This window comes from Tympanuchus pallidicinctus, unplaced genomic scaffold (assembly GCF_026119805.1).
Source record: "Tympanuchus pallidicinctus isolate F22 unplaced genomic scaffold, pur_lepc_1.0 scaffold3, whole genome shotgun sequence".
Lineage (NCBI taxonomy): Eukaryota > Metazoa > Chordata > Aves > Galliformes > Phasianidae > Tympanuchus > Tympanuchus pallidicinctus.
In genome coordinates this window covers 72866972-72882077 of record NW_026294747.1, presented here as the reverse complement: position 1 = coordinate 72882077, position 15106 = coordinate 72866972, and the positions used below count along the sequence as shown (strand labels likewise).

The 15106-nt window shown below is 39.0% G+C and overlaps 1 protein-coding gene across 2 annotated transcripts in view; it reads right to left on the bottom strand.

Annotated features, from left to right (window-relative positions):
• Window positions 1-716: 716 nt before the first annotated feature.
• ITGB1 (integrin subunit beta 1) overlaps window positions 717-15106 on the bottom strand; it is a 40535-nt gene continuing 26145 nt past the window's right edge. The window contains exons 10-17 of one of the 2 annotated variants that reach the window (XM_052692911.1): window positions 14751-14891; window positions 14427-14629; window positions 12416-12654; window positions 10807-11029; window positions 9326-9558; window positions 8461-8627; window positions 7681-7761; window positions 717-1926 (exon numbers count right to left, since the gene is read on the bottom strand). In XM_052692911.1, the coding sequence (XP_052548871.1) occupies window positions 7687-7761; window positions 8461-8627; window positions 9326-9558; window positions 10807-11029; window positions 12416-12654; window positions 14427-14629; window positions 14751-14891 (1281 nt within the window). In that variant the 3' untranslated portion in view covers window positions 717-1926; window positions 7681-7686. The remainder of the gene's footprint in view (window positions 1927-7680; window positions 7762-8460; window positions 8628-9325; window positions 9559-10806; window positions 11030-12415; window positions 12655-14426; window positions 14630-14750; window positions 14892-15106) is intronic. The other variant, XM_052692910.1, reaches the window with a different exon arrangement.

The following is a 15106-nucleotide window of genomic DNA, read 5'->3' as shown; positions in this document are numbered from 1 at the left end:
ACACAGCGCTCGTCCCTGACACTTGGTCTACCCAGCCGCTGTCCCTTGCACCTCGCACCTCCACTCTCCTCCATCAGTGCCACATGAGCACGTGCCGCTCCGGCTGTGGGTGCAGACTGAACAGCTTGAAGACACCAACATCAACACAATCCTGCCAATTGCTGGCTTTACGCAACCAGGGCCGCCCAATAATTGGCTCCTACCTCCAGCTGCCTCTCTAAGGGAGAGGCACTTCTGCCACACACACTGCAGGGAAACTGGGCTGCTTCTGCCCTCAGCCCGAGAACAGTGAAAGCAACTTTTAAAACAGAGCCCCGTTCATCAGCTTTTCTTTTCTTAAAAACAATGCGTTATTCTTCTCATTTGCGGTGTGTTGTGAAACAATATCAACCAAACAGTGGTAGTGTGGTAGAACTGCCCTAAATTACAGAAATCCTTTAGCACACAAGCTGTGGCTTCACATCAGGTGTCATGCCACGTGATAAGCACTGTGCTGCACCCCGGCCTTCGTGCACTTGGTACATCTAACTTCTTTTACCTTACCTTTTACCTTAAAGATCAGCTTTACCTCACCTCTTCTCAGATTTGATCCAAATAACATGCATTATACTACTACAATTTTTATTATCTCTTGCCCATCAGACAGTTCTCTTTTTCCTTTTTCTTTTTGTTCTAAATGAGATCTACTTCTACAAGATAAAGAGACAACATGCAAGTATTTTAAGGTACTTTTATTTAATAAATAACTTCAGTAATAGCACTGTAAAAAGTGAACATCTGTTAAAATAAAAAGGCACTTAAAACAAGGATATGACTGTAATGCAGTTTGAATGGTCAAAGGCAAATATACATGGCACATGGCAACAATGTGTGACTTGTCACATGACAAACTATGCAATCTTAGCTACGGGGCAAAGGCAAATTTACAGCTAAGACTGCCCAGAAAGAAAAAAAACTCTTGTGTTGATACAAAAATATTACAAAGAATCGCAACCAAATACGTTAAAAAGATTAGGAGTGTGACAAAGCACCAGACTAAAGAAACATTAACAAGAAAGACACAGTGTGATGTAAGGCCCTTATGTGTTTTGAGGATGTCTTGGTAAAGCACTTCATGATACTGCCCAACCAGGGCTTGAATTTACAAAGAAAAACGAAGCAAGTTACCAGTCAGCAACTTTCTCAGTAATGGCACGTGTTTTAAAGCTATGTTTTTCCTTCTTAGAATTCTTTCCAAACCCTTTCAACTTAACCATACCCTGACAATAAGCAATCACAATACTAAAAATAAGCATGCTCACACTTTTTCCACCTTTTACACTGCTCATTTCCAACTCATTCAACTTACCATCTACTTAATCATATGTCTAGCAAGCAGAAGCCCCGTAATTCACCAGCTCCATGCTACATGAGTTTCAATAATCTGCAAACTCAAGCCCTGATTTCCCTGTAAAGCTACAAATTGTAATGCTAAATGGCTAGGCAGAGCCCTCATGCTGATTGCTTTAACCCATTCCCTCCCAGTCTTGTCAAAGCACTAGCACACCTAGAAGATCTAGATTCACAGCACGGGAGTGGAAAAGGTCAAAAAGGCACCATGTGACCTTAGCTGACTAGGCTACACAGTCTCAAGTTTTTGTTTTTTTTGTCAGACCCCTGGCACTGATTTTTATTTGCAAAAGAAATTAAAAATAAACATAAAAAAAAATTACATATGGTACATTCTCAAAACCTGAACAGGAAAACAAACCTATATGTAATGAATTAGTAAAATCACTGCAGTTTGCCCTAAATCTATCTTACTGTGACTACAAAAATTGCTATGCTGCATACAGTGTTGTGAAGTTATACAAGCAGTGTTCATTTTCCCTCATATTTAGGATTGACCACAGTTGTCACTGCACTCTTGTAAATAGGATTTTCACCCTAGAAAAAGAAAAATATTTGCATTAACATTCGGAGATGTGAAAAAAGCAGCGTTTTTAACAAGAATGAACATTAGTTTAAGAAATTACTCAATGTTTTGTTTGTACACAAACAGCTTAAGTAAAGCTAGTTTTCCCTCTAGCAACTTAAAGGCATGCTCAGCTAACAAAGCAAAGCGTTAGGCACGACCCTACTCAGCTGATGTCACAGATTTCTTTTAAAGCTGCTGAACCTCATACGCTCCTATCTCAGGCTGAGCAGTCAGCTCAAGTCTGGAGCCCAATAGGGTTTTTAAAGAACAGAGTTGCAAACAATATCATTTGAAACTAAGACTGTTCAATGACCACTTCCTGCTAGAATTAACATTAAATAGCTTATTTCATGTTATAATCGAATTCTTGAAACACAGACGAAAGGCTTGTACCATCTTAACAGTACATATTCAATATTCAGTGTTGAACATCAGCACTTGTAATTCTCCTTCTATTCCTGTAGGCTCCCTCCTCTCTCCTGGTACGTACAAAATGCGCAGTTAAATCTCAAAGATGGCTGCCGTGATGCAAACGCGTTTATCTCAGTAAGTCTTACTCCATTTAAGGCACATCCCTGTACACCTAGGATGAACAGCTTAAACTCTAAATGAAGCGATGAATCTCATTAGAGGAAAGGCTATTGCAGGAATTCTGGCAGCACAGGCTAGATCTCCTGCTCTGTGCTCTTACCACAGCTGAGCTGCAAGCTAAATAAATGTGGTTTACCATCATCAAACTCTTCTGTGCATGTACAAATAATTCCTGAGGAAGTTCTGCACAGAGCAGATGTCAGCCTAAGTACAGCTCTGGCCAGAACCATATCTGGTCTTCATCAGCAGTTCAGGAGTATCTCTCCCTTTGAAATTCTTCTCAACTAAGATGTCTTATTACACCATAATTCAATTCTACGCTATTCAATTACATAGCATTTAAAATATTTCAGGTTAATTTTTTTTTCCTACAGTCAGTCAATCAAAGGAAATCCTGCTCCTACCCCCTGTCCCCCACTTTTGGATATAATTTTTTTTCTTTCATCTTTGATAGTCTGGCTTTTGGTGTGGAACAAATTGTGTTTGGTGGAGACTTATTGCTTTAATAAAGCAGATTTTCAAGTAGATTTTTACTGTTTTATGCACAGCACTTGAGATCAAATGGCACAGAGTAAAGTGTCAAAATCAAGCGATTAATATTCATACATAAAATGGGTCGCATCATGCCATGAGATGCTGCTCTGAATGACCTTTTCATCTGAAGGAACATGAAGCACCAATAAATGTACGTGATTTATAGAGATTAGACATGTCTGGGTTTTTTTTTTTTTTAGGGTTATAAAGCTGAAACATCAACTACAAATACCACAGGATGTGCCACAAGGTGACGAGGTGAGGAAAAAACTACTTGGGCTGAAACTTCTATAACCGCTCCTGGGAAATTCTGTTACCTTCTGTGTGCAAGACCTAGTAAAGGACAAACTGACTGATGCACCCAAGCAACAGTGGCTGCTGCTGGGGCAAGGCCATTTAGATGGAGTTCTGCCTTCGTCGCAGCTCTTCTCCAACAAAGAGTATTTCTCCTTAAAGTAGCCTTTTCTCCATGCAAGGAACAGAAAGGCACATCCAGTATTGCCACGGCTGAGTCACCAAACCTAATCTCTCAGTTCCAGAAACTGGACTGCTACACAGTGTCTTTTTCCTTAAATCTGTATTCTTTGCTAGCTCCTCAAGAAGGGAGTCAGCATCATCTGGTTTGAGGTGAAGCTGCAACTAGGGGTCCACTGTAGGCTAAACTCAGTAATGGCAAAAGACTTTTCCATCAGATCCCAGGCAATGCTCTCTTATTTAAAAACCTGTCCTCTACTAGTCCAGAAAGAGATGAGGGGGTGGAGGAAAAGTATTTATCATGGACATAGTGTTGCAGCTAACTCTCAGCCAGATAAATTACCAGGGCAACATTTCTTGCTCGCCCCCTGCAGAATATTTTTATGCTAAGATTTCACAGTAGTAACATGCAGATGAAACTGGAAGGCAGAAAAGAATCCAACTGCGAGGGATGAGAGCTTTCATCATGTTTAAATGCTTGGCAACATTATGTTGACTGTTTTCTAGATAAGTTTTAACACAGACTTCTCCCCCCCCCTAAAAAAAGTAAAATGTATAATGCAGAGAAAATATGTAAGCTTAATAGGCTGTATCACATGCAGACTAGAAAATACATACCGAGCTTTTACAGAGCAAGGCATGGTATAACATTTGCACCACGCTTTCAACCTTCAACGCTCACATACAGTGAGGTGTAAGTTTGCATTTTTTACTTACAAAAGAGAGAGAACTTCAGTCAGTTGTCAGTCCAAAATTTAGCAGTAATGCTTGGAAATTTGCAGGGTGTAGTTGCTATAATTAATTTGAATTTGGAATCAGTTCAAAATGCAGCAAGTCTAATGCTTTTTCAAGAGAAGTAATGATATGAAGTATAAGTGCTCTTTCTTTAGCACAAGGCTGATTTTACAAATAAAGTGAAACGCTGTCCTGTCTTCCTGCATACTTGCATTTGTGTTTGCAAGAACTCTCAGAAATGCACAGTGAAATTTAGGTCACAGATAAGGCACTTAACAAGGTGCCTCCTCCTGTCAGCTGAAGTGTCTCAGGTCCCATTACAAATAATGGAGATTCAGTCAGCACAGCCAAAACTGTTCAGCTCAACCTCACACTTCATCAGCTGAGCAGCTTATGTGGCTCTACTGCCTTTAACCAGAACAGAGGTACCCAAATACTTCCATGAAGCAGGCACTGACAGCACTGGCCTTGCCAGCTGCACTCAGACACTGCATCTGAGCCCCAGCTTAGAGAGATCGAGCTAGAGCTGTTCATTAGAATGAGATGGAGGTACAAATGAACACCCACTAGTCTACACAACCCTCACCCCACCTGGGCCCTTTCACAGCTGGGACACAGAGCAAACTTTCAGAGGTTAGCAGCGCTCTGCACTTTTAACTGGTGACTAGAATATGGTACACCAAACTTGCTTAGACAAATGCTACTGCTCTTCAAGTAAACCCATTTTCTTTATGCCAATGCAGAAAATGCATTGATTTAAGCATGCAACATTAGGAAAAAAGCTTCTGCCACGAGCCCTTACAAATGAAAACATCGTGCACACTTATGCAACAACAAGATGGAACAGTAAAAACCAACAAACAATAACTATATACAAAATATGGTGAAGTACATTGGAAGAAAGATAGAGATATTTATAAAAGTATCTTTAGCAGAGAATAAGTGCCACATTCTTATAACAGTACTCATTTTTAACTAGACTGGGCTGTTCAGAGGTAAACAGTTTAGCCCAGTGTTGAATGAAGATGAGCTTACAACACAGGATTCTTCTCCGTGGATTTACTGTTTCAACAGTCACCTGGAGTACCTACCTTACTAATGGTTGAAGACCTAAGTCACTCTAAGGAACTGCTGCCCAGAATACTTAAACTTCCCCACATACAGTACTCCAGAGCTGGTTCTTACTATTTTCAGCTCTCATAAATATTTTTACTTGTTTTACTATAATTCATAATGATGTCCTACAACATGACTGTTGTTCATTATTTTATAGTCATGTAAGACAGGCATCTGTCAATCTGCAAATACAGCAATTGAATCAGAGGGTGAAGCAAGGGCCACGCTTGAGGGGCAATGCAGATGGCAGAGGGCATCACGCTGTGACTGGTGGAAGAAAACCACTAGCATACTGTTCAAAATACTGTTAATGGCCATTTTAGACCCTCAGAAAATCTCTGTTATTGGGAAAAGGAGGATTTTCTCCTTTTTCTTCCTAAGGCCAACCTACTGCGCCAATGCTTTCCTGGTGCTTGATAAAACAGAAAATGCCTCCCTTTCTCTCTCTCCAGAGTTCAGCTATTTCTATGAATACAAGCAAAAATAAAATCATACATGAAGACCCACACACTGTCATATTCCTTTTTATCTTCACAAGGGAGTGAAACAAAAAGGCAGAATTCAATCTTTCCATGAACAAAGGAAGGAGGGGAAAGCTTTTAGCAATAAGTAAATTTTGAGGAGAAATGGCAACACTGAGGACATCATATCCTGGGAGAGTCACAGAGCAGAGAATGAGACCAAAGAATGGAAGTTACACACCACACGGTTTGTTACATGCTTGTTCTGCAAGCAACAGAACACACACAACTCAGTGAACAGCACAAAAGATGGTAATGGAGACTCAAACAGATGGATTGCATGAAATGTTAGAAAGGAGCAACAACTCAATTTCCTCTCCAAAAAAGCGCAGAGAAGGAAAAATGGAAGGAAGGTGAACGTGGTTGGTGTGGCAAGCATAACAAACGTTTTTTACCACCAATTTGGGATACACTGAAAAGTGAAATGATTGTAAAGAGAAAAGGCAAGTACATTTATGAGGCTAGAACTCAGAATGCTAGGCAAAGTATTTGGAAATGTTGTCATGGTGAGCACAGGCAAGAACTTAAATACTTTCTATTCCGATTTTCTCCCCTCATTTTCTCTTTACAAAATCTTTTAAGTGCAATGCTGAGAAAGGGAGATAGCAGAAAGAACGAAATTACAGATAGCTCCTTCTCTTCCACTGGCTCCTGAACCCTTTGATATTTATAGGGATGCACTGCCTTCCCTACTTTCTCAGATTCTACTTCCTCCTCCCTTTATTCCATATTTCTTATTCCTCAACATTCATCTGACACCCACTGCCTCACTATCATCCCCACCTCCTTCACCAGCAACTGGGTGTCCCAGGGAAGGAGGAGACACCCTAAAGCACTCAGGAAAGTGCAAGAGCAAAGCCTGTGTAGGTTATCTGTCACTTCTGGTTTACCATCTTGCTGTTTGGGGTGCTGCTGTTTCTTGTTGGGTATGAAGAGAACTGAAGTTAGCAGTTCCAAACAGAAATTAGGGAGTCTCACAAAGTTTAATAGGACTCAGAAACTGAGGAAAAATACATCCAGAGGGGACAAGAAATGTTCTGCTCTTGTGTGAATTTCTTTTCAAAGGAGGGCCCTAAACTGACTAAGCTACAAGGGCTGATACTACCAGTTATAACAGAAATAGGAATTGAACAAACTAGGTGCATCTTTAGTTACCAAAGCAGCAAAGAACATGTATTTCACACTACAAATATGGGACAGTTCTACGTTGATAAGCCAAAGCAGTTACAAAGCCACTCTGTGAGGCTGTTTCCAGACTTATTCTAATAATAATAAAAAAAAAAAAAAAAACAACCAAAAAACAAAAAACGGTGATATTGACAAGCTGGGATATCTCAGGAACATCTAAACTAGGTCTGAAAACATACCAGCTTCAAGCAAACTTACTGTTGATTTGAGGGAGTAGAAGATAAATTCTTCCCTGAACTTCTGTTTTTCTTCACAATCCAGAAAGCTTCATAAATCCTATCTACTGTTCTGTTATATACCCACTTATTTATCCACAAGTAGTTCATGAAAATAAATCACTTGTAGAATAGTTTTGTAAGCCAGTACTGGTGGTATTAGTAAGAAAGCAATCCTTCTGTCAAAACAAGTTAGATTTTCAAATTGCATTCTTTAAAACCCCACAACCAAAGCAGCAGTAGATAAACTGTGCAAGACTCAAACTGTGATAAACTGACTGTGACACACAGTGAGTTTGAAGTGACATGCAAAGGAAACAAAAGGAAGAAAATGAAAGAAGATACAAACTGAGACTTAGAGACCAGCTTTACGTCCATAGTTTGGGTTCTTGAAATTGTTAATAGGACTCTTGTATATTGGGTTTTCTTGCTGAAGTAAAAGAAATGGTCAATTTCAAATAATTCAACAGGAAAAAAAGTAACATTCTCAAGTACCACCCAAAAAATCATGCTACATATATGTAAAGAAAAGCGTTAGTAACATTTTTCCCAATGTAAAACTAATTCATTTTCTTAAATAAAAAGGTTTATTAAGAGATTTTAAAAAAAATTCTTCTCATCCAGTGCACATGGGAACTAGCAGATGCCTGCATTTTCCCAAAAGCAGAAACCCAAAAGCATGCTAAGCCTACAGACCAAAGGCTTATGTTTCTGACTTTTTTGCTGTCAAGACGCTGAGGTTTCACCAAACCAGTAGCAACCACTGTTCTGTTAACGAAATCTCTTGCTGAACTGTTCTGTCACCATCACTTTTTCTCTCTGGAATTTTATTCCAACTGAAGTTACTACTCACTTTTCTAAGTCAGGATGTACTTCTTGAAGAGGTCTGTTTTATTTATTTATTTACTTTTATTAATAACAAATTACACTTGTTTCAAGTCAGCTGAAAATAAGGATACTTGTGTATTCCTGCCCTATGGAAAAACAATCTGAAACAAAAAGGAGGAATTGGGAGAAATTCCTGTCCTAAGGAGAAACAAATTGGAAACATGAAGGGCATGTGAATAAAAGAAATCTATTCCTCACCAACTACCATAGCTGTTATAGAGATAAAAGCCTCCCAGCTTACCGTATCCCACTTGGCATTCATCTTCTCCTTTTCAAATTTAGCAAATTCTCTTCTGTCATGAATGATCATTAGTAGTTTCCAAATCAATAACAATGCAAGTCCAATAAGAACAATTCCAGCAACCACACCAGCTACAATGGGTATGATGTCAGGGCCACTGGGGCATTCTAGGGTACAAAAACCAGAGAAGCATGACTTTACAAAGTGGTAATGATGTTCAGATGCTGTTAAAAACGTTCATTTTGTACTGAAGCCATTATTTTAAGTATCTTAGGAATGCTAATACTACTTTCATGTCAAATTACAGAAGTTTGGAACAGCACATCTTTGGAATGTTCCAGGTATCTGTCCTTCTATCTTTTTGTTTAATCTTAGCAACAGAATAATCACTATTCTGAAGATGAAATCAACAGACTGGTAACCTCTCAAGCTATTCATTTAGAGAACTCAGACAAAATAACTAGTAACTGTATTTTAAACATACAGGAGCTCTAACTCAAAGATGGTGCTAGAGGGACAAATGTCTGGTTAGTCAGTCAGTGGCCTCTATAGACAGCATTATAAGGGAACAGTGTTCCTCTTTTTTATCCCAGATTATTTCTATGTATTTAGCAATTAACACTTTGCTTCTATGGGACAATGTTTTCAGGATATTTTCTCATCTTGGGAATTGGTCTCGGCTGAAGGTAAAAAATCACTTAGATTTTTAAAATGCCACTTCAGTTCTGAATATCTGCAGCTCTCACGCAACTAACAGATACTGTTTGTGAATGCAACTCAGGCAGAACAACCAGAGCTACTTTACAGTATACGACATCGGTGAGAATTAAGGCGAAGGAAGAGAAGGCAACATCAGGTTTCATACCTGGTGTCTCTACCACGTGGACACTGGCTTCACCATTTGAATTGACAGAGTACGTGAAGTAGAACCAGCAGTCATCGACGTCCTTTTCTTTGCAGTGAGACAGAGGATCGGGCTGGCCGGGCTGCGGCAATTTGTCTCGACTTTCTACCCGTGTCATGTTAAAATGCATGCATTCCTGAGAACACGTTTCCTTTTTTTCTCCCTTATCGAAAGCTCTGCACTGAACACAATCCCTGTGGAAATACACAATCAGAAACAATGCTTGCTCATATGTTCACAGAAGCTTTTTAGCATTTAACGTAAAGAAACGTAAAGGAGAAAGAGGAAAAAAAACCCAACGTGGACTTAAGAGAAAAAAAAAAAGAAAAAAAAAAAAAAAAGATGACTTTTTACCAGTCAGAACACTGATGTACCTTTAGATTAACAAAGACCTGCTTTACCAAATTGCTGGTTTAACTAAATGACTCACAAGCTTCAAGGACAGGGAGGGGAAAAAACCAACCAACCAACCCTAAGAACTAAATGTCTAAATGGAACTATATCTACAACTTTTTCAATGTTTCCACCAGGAAAATGAACACCTTCAGACGAGGGTAGGAACAGAAGGTTTACAATAAAACACTATCTGAGGTACTGGGCTAAGAAGGACAAAGTGGCTGAGGAATTTTATGATAAGTTATCACTCTGAATACATCACCGAAAAAAAAGCAGACTGCTCAGGAATTTTACAGCAGCTGAGAGAATCCTTAATGCCAGGAATCAGCACAGCCACCAATCATAAATTTATTTCAACAGTTTGTACACAGAAAATCCTTCACTTCCAAAAACCTGGATTTCCTAAGACAGGGATGCAAATTTCATTGGCCCTCACACATCAAGGTTTAGTTTTTGCCTGTCAAGAATAATTAATATCTATTAAATAATAACACATGATGGCGTTCTTTCAATAAGGTTTTTTTTTTTAAACATCTTAAAATTAAACAAGTCTTTAAAAAGTGCTCAGCTGAAATTTCAACTCCTCTGGAAACAGCAGCATACTTCTGCTTATTTTTTGCTACGTGAATTTCAAAAGGCCAAGATGATGGCCTTTTGACAGCCTGCAGCTTTAGGCCTACACTTTCTTCAGCTCTACAGAATGTTGGCTGTTGGTAATCATACATAAAGCTGTAACCTGTCCAAGTCAATCAAATCAATCTGAATGGATAAAACCGACTGAACAACACACACATTCCAGTGCGTAACAAAAAAACAGCAGGGAAAGAATTTAAGAGATAAATAGTCTATTTGTGAGCAATCAAAATACTGTTTGTGTTGTATTTCTTGATCCTCATCCAACAACTTCCATTATCTAAAGGGATTACATGATATTCCTACATTTCAGGATAGGACAGAGCACAGTATCAAGAGCCTCATTTTCAAATTCAGTATGTATTACAGAGCCAAACAAACATAAGCTGGGATTTGCCTTTCTAGTTACTTACTTGTGCTCTGCACAGACACCAACGCACGTCTGACACATCTCACATGTGGGGCCTTGGAATTTGGGATCTGTACAATTACAAGTACCACATTCACAGGTTCCCCTTCCATTGCAAATCTGTCTGTTCGCTGCCAGGCAGGGAGTGGTATCCAGAGAACAATCACAAGCACTGCCAGTGAAGTTGGGGAAACACTCGCACACTCTGCATTTGCAGATACCATTTCCTGTGCATTGAAAAGATATTTCAGTGTAATCAAGTCTAACGTTAAACACATTTATGACAGTAAGAAACAAATGTTTGCCACTTTAGGATAGACACAGGGAAAAGAGAACCCCAGAGGGCAAAAAAGGAAGACAGTAATGAAGCAAAAGAGCTACAGATTTAATTCCTTGAAAGAAACTCTACTTACAGAGGTTTCTCTCCTTTCCCCAATTTCCTACATTTGGATTTCCTTTCATAAATGAAATAACAAGACCTGGGACAGCTGGTCATGGCAGTAACTCATGGGCAGAGAGCAACACAGTATTGCTTCGGCTGAAAATTTCGTAGATGCACTGATCACTACTGCCTCTGACCCTATCTTTACATAAATCTATAAAGTAAGATCTAAAAAGATCTTGGACTTGTATGACAGAAAAAAGAAGGACTTTTGGCTCGCTAAAACCTCATTCAGCTGCTGCAACTTGCATCCCCAATGGGGCATTTTGGATGGAAAGATCTAAGACTACATCTCTCCATGTCCATGGAAAATCAAGTGTTTAGCTCAGTGCTCATCTGTCACCACGTATCTTAGGACAACACCACCATTGCTCCTACCCTTTGGACAGCTGATGAGCAACAGGCATATTCTGAAAGAACCAGGCAGACCAGGTATTCTCTTAATTCAGTTAACTCTTAGTGGTTTCTCTGTTTTATTTCTGGATCACAGTCAAAACTGAAGCAGTAGTTATATACCCATTGAACACTTCCACATATAAAGGAGCCTAAGGAAGTTAAAGGGTGAAAATACGTGCATCAACATTAAATTAAACCGTAGGTGCTAAAGGATTTTCTAAATTGCTTTTGATCCCAGAATCAACTGCCATTTAGAATCTTGTTTCAAGAACTTAAGACATCTCCCTGGGTCCTGCACATTCTAAGCTTCACTCACCTCTAGAATAGTCTCAAGATAGCATCTCCTTGGTATCTTGTCATGTACCAATTCAAACACCAAGCTGTAAGTGAGGTCATTATCTCTTTTTATTGCTGCAGTGGTTACACTGAGCCAATATAACTTCATAACATTAAGACAGTTGTCTTAGCATTCTTTACTATAATATCTGAGCATAATTCTGTAATAAACAGCAGAAGCCAAATTCACTTCACATCCTTCTTGGAGCTGTGATTCAAGGAAGATGAAATGTGTATAAACACACTCTATGCTCATGACTGCAAAGAGTTGTTTTATTAATAGATGAGTGTTTTCAACCACTGAAACTCTGCGTGTTGCCTCTGTTATCATGTAGCTATGTATTTTTAAGCTAAGTACAACTACTTTACAGGCTACAGTTGACAGATTTGTAAACTATTGGTCAGTTTTCTTACAGAGAAGTCTGAAGGAGTTTCTCACCTCCACAAATCAAGCCGTTTGATCGATCGCAGTTGAAGTTATCACATTCACAATATTTGCCAGAATACACTTCGTTGGTGTTTTCTCTTTTCTTGCATACACACTGTCCACAAATACACTCTCCATTGTTGCTGCATATTTCTGTACTGTTCTCCCTTCTGCAGTAAGCATCCATATCCTCACTATTTACTTCATCTGTACTACATTCACAAAGTCTTCCGATACGTCCTTCATTACATCTGCAAAGTAAGAACATGACTGAAAATGTGAAAATCCACCTCTCTGGGCAAATGAAGCAGCTCTTGAAGCTGCTGGATTTAGCTGGATGAAAATGATCTTACATTGATAACTTTTTCCAGGTAAGAAGAAGCGTCACCACCCCTAGCTAGATTGCTACATAACCACTATTAATCCCTCTCTGGTGTGACAGAACAGCAGCTACTTTCAAGTGACAATAACTGCTCGATGTAGCTGCTGTCAAACTTCACTGAAAGAAATCTCCCAAGAACAGCAATTAGGCACGGGAGTAGCTGATCTTCAGAGCTGCTGAGCACCAGCAAATTCAACTGGGACCTTTGGGATTCAGCATTCTCACTGTCGAGGCTAAAACACTGATGAACAAATGGAGGTTATTCTTGTTCAGCTACTGACAAACTGCTGCCAAAAAGACAATCAGAAATAATGCTTTCATCACAAAATTGCTGCTGTTGCCAGAGAAAAATGCTGTTCTTACCTGGAGGTTTTACCCTTGCGACAAACCACAGGGACTCTAGTAACAGTGATACTAAGTTTAGTAACTCTGTTTACAGACAAGGATGGGAAAAGCTGCTTCCATTATTTAAAGAGCACATAAAAAAATAACTGCAAAATTAAGCACTTTATCTATTGTATACGGCCTGAAGTAGCTTATTCCTCAGCTTACTTAATATTAAGGAGTTACTCACAACTCAGTCTTTCAAGCACTCAATCAGCTACTGTCATCAGCCTCACCAGGAAGACTGTCCTATACTCAAAATCCCATAAGCTAGAAGTCAATAGTTTTTTCATTATTTTTAATAAATAGTCATAAAGTTTTAAGAACAAGATTTGTAACATTTTTATATTTTTATTTATTTATAGATGCAGTTTATTGAGCAGGAACCATCTAGTACAGCTCCCTGAAGTCCTAGATCCTACTTTCCTAGGGAAGTACTTACTTGCATTCAACTTTTACCATTCATGTCTCAAGGGTTTCCAACAAGAAATGCTTTTCATTTTTGCTGTTGGTTTCTTGGGAAAAAATGGCTTAAACCCTGACTTACCAAGCTGATACCAACTACTCTCCTGCTGGCATTTAACTGCAGAAAATCCAGTACAATGGGAAAAAACAGAAGTTCCAAAAGCATAATTATACAAACGATTAGATCTATACCCAGACATTTACAATGAAATTGGAAGAAATATTGTAATAAGGCCCCCAAAATTTATAAACAAAGCAAGGAAAAGGGAGTAAGGAGGGGAAAAGTCATCCAAAATAAAAGGCTGCTCTCTTTACTTTTCCCTTCTTTGAAGTAACTGGTGCCAATCTGGGTAGGAGCTCCTATCACAAACTAGAAAGCCTCTGAATCTCTTGAAATCAGTAGACTTCACATTAGAAAGATAAAATTAAATCAGTATCAATATTTGCAAAAATATCACAAAGTAATCATTAATTTTCTCTGCCATAAACACAGACTTCAAAATTAAATGTGGGAAATAAAATAAAGCCTTAAGGCCTATATCCTTTAAAGGATTAAATCAAGGCCAAATTCTAATTCTGACTTGTACAACAGTATCAATCTAATGACTTCTAACACAGATTATTTGCAGACATGAGGTACGTCAAAATGCCCTCCAGGAAAGAGGACCATAACAATTATTCTTGTTCTTTCACTGAAGAACTATTAAACTCAAATCAACTTCAATTAAGCAAACAAAGCTATAGCTCATATTTTCCCTCTTGCAAAGATGAACAAACTGTCTGTTTATCTACCTGCATGCTCCACATTCAAACGTCCCATTTCCGTCGTGGCAGGCAGGGCTATTCGGTTCTCCTTCGCTTTGACACAGACAATCACAGATGAACTGGAGATTGATTTCCACTTCTTCGGTGAATCCCAGTGGTTTAATTTTAATTGTTTCATTTTGTCCTTTCTTTGGACATTCATTTGCTGTTACATTAATCTCAAACCTAACCTGCAAACAAAAATCAATGAAGTCTCACATTATTAAAAGGAACTTTGTACTAAGTAAAGAGAACACTAAGCACTAGAGATTTTAAGTGAAATTTGAGAGTAGGACGTGCATTGTTGGTTACCTCATCTCCTATCGAAATGTTGGAACATTTTCTTCCATCTTCCTGTGTGTCGTTCACTCCATTCTTGCAGTATGATTTGTAACTGATTGTCACTCCTTTTGGTAGCTTACTGTTTTCCAGGATCACCTCTGAAGAAAGGGACTAAACCAGTAGTTATTAGCTAACTTAGAATGGAGTTGCAAAAGCATTTTGATGGAAAAATCCAGGACAGTGGGTGCAAGGTAGCTCTCTGACCCTTGTACTGATGCAGAGCCATCCGTACACTTGGAAGTGCAGGATGTGCAGGAAAACGAGCAGAAGAGGCTCTGGGGACTCGATCCCAGTTCTGATGTGTGTTGTGTCCAGTGGCTCTCATG